This window comes from Myotis lucifugus, unplaced genomic scaffold, assembly GCF_000147115.1.
Source record: "Myotis lucifugus unplaced genomic scaffold, Myoluc2.0 scaffold_353, whole genome shotgun sequence".
Classification (NCBI taxonomy): Eukaryota; Metazoa; Chordata; class Mammalia; order Chiroptera; family Vespertilionidae; genus Myotis; species Myotis lucifugus.
The window spans coordinates 881,641-883,562 of record NW_005871401.1 but is presented as its reverse complement, the minus strand read 5'-3'; the positions used below and the strand labels follow the sequence as shown (position 1 = coordinate 883,562).

At 39.1% G+C, this 1,922-nt stretch overlaps 1 protein-coding gene across 4 annotated transcripts in view; it reads right to left on the bottom strand.

Moving 5' to 3' along the window:
- Positions 1–1,922, bottom strand: part of COL25A1 (collagen type XXV alpha 1 chain) — a 472,442-nt gene that overhangs the window by 34,338 nt on the left and 436,182 nt on the right. For 2 of the 4 annotated variants that reach the window (XM_006101373.3, XM_023764850.1), the window contains exons 24-25: positions 1,537–1,560; positions 896–940 (exon numbers count right to left, since the gene is read on the bottom strand). In XM_006101373.3, the coding sequence (XP_006101435.1) occupies positions 896–940; positions 1,537–1,560 (69 nt within the window). The remainder of the gene's footprint in view (positions 1–895; positions 941–1,536; positions 1,561–1,922) is intronic. The other 2 variants (XM_023764848.1, XM_023764849.1) reach the window with 1 other exon arrangement.

Below are 1,922 nucleotides of genomic sequence, written 5' to 3'. Positions count from 1 at the left end.
CCCACGCCAGCCTGGTCACCCATAATTGCCCCCCCCACTGGCCTGGTTGCCTCTTACCATCCCCCCTGCCAGCCTGGTCACCCCCAACTGTCCCCCTCTGCTGGCCTGGTCACCCCTAAGTGCCCCCACCTGCTGGCCTGGTTTCCCCCAACTGCCCCCTCCGCCGGCCTGGTCGCCCCACACAGCCTGCTGTTCAGTCGTTTGGTTGTCCCTCACTAACCCCCCTGCCGGCCCGGTTGCCCCATGCAGCCTGCTGTTCAGTCGTTTGGTCATCCCTCACTAGCCCCCCTGATGGCCTGGTCACCCCACACAGCCTGCTGTTCAGTCGTTTGGTCATCCCTCACTAACCCTCCTGCCAGCCTGGTCACCCCACACAGCCTGCTTGTTCAGTCATTTGGTCGTCCTCACTAACCTCCCTGCCGGCCTGGTCGTAGGCAGCCATCTTGTGAGGGTGTGAGGGTCAATTTGCATATTACATCTTTATTATATAGGATAATTGGAGGGAAGGATCTTTTTTAGTGTCCCAGTACATTTTCCTTCATTTCTCCTCTAATTAAATACTTTCCTTTCTTCATGCATCACATTTAGTGTTTCTTTACATTTATAATTTATATAAAACTTTTTTTCCCCTTATTTAATATTCTCTTTTCCTCAATGTCCTCCTCCTAAGTTGAATGCCATTCCTATTTATTTCCCTTCTTTCCTGATTTCCCTTTTTTTCTGATCCCTTTTCCTTCAACCTAAACCTCAATTTCTATTCTTACCTCCTTTAGGCAATATTGCTGATCTCAGCTCTCCAGCATTTTGTAAGATTGATTTTCAAAGATACAAATATTTAATATAGGATTCTCTGCACCATATGTGGTAAATGGAAATAAGTAAAATAAAGAGTAACCTTTGGCCCTTGTAGTCCTTGAGGTCCAGGTGGTCCAGGGGGACCCTAAATCCAGAAAAGACAAAGTTATAAAAGGGAGCTAAGTCTATGTATTAAATTTTATACTTTAATAAGTATACTACACACTTTCTTAATTTCTATCACAATCAAATATTTCCTAATATTGATTTGCAAGGAGGAAAATTTCACCAGTTGCAAACCTACTTATATGCAAAAACATCAACAAACACGTAGGCCATAATAATACTGAAGATGCTTTTGAGTTGAACTGCAAGATAATGTAAAATTGCTATTGTCTCACATTCATCTTCTTGGGTTGAATTAGCTTATTAATATTATCTGTGCCTCTAGACACATTCCTCCCCCACCCTCCCAAAAGGCATTGCTTGCCCAAACGCTAAAAAACAAACTATATAATTAAGATAAGGCCAAAGACTTTTAAGAAAAATGACTCTTTTTTTCCTGACTTTTTCACTAAACAGACAAAGTGATTAAACTGGGGAAAATGTGAAAAAGGTTATTTATATAAGAAAAAATAAATCTCATATAAAAACAATTGCTACATTAGTATCATTATGAGCAGCATGCATCAACATCAAATACAAAGCCACACACCACAGAAATCATGCAATAGGAGTTACCGTGACAGTTAAGGTGGTAATCCTCTGTTGGGAAAATGTATTGATAAAGACAGAGTTACCTATTTTGTGTGCCAAAGTACAGAAATACATTTCTGAAATAATCAATGTTTTGAATATGTTTTGGCAAGACTGATAACTCATAAGGAATTGACAAGAATCTGAGAGCATATAATCCTATCTTCAAATGAATAAAATACTAGTATATTATAAAGATTCCTTTAAACATTATTTTTAGAATTTTATTTAAAAGAATCTGGATAAAGGAAAAAATATCAAAATTTTAATTCACCTGATTTTATCATTTTACTTATTTTTTAAAAAAATTATTGATTTTATAGAGAAAGAGGAATAGGGAGAGAGGGAGAGAGAGAGAGAGAGAGAGAGAG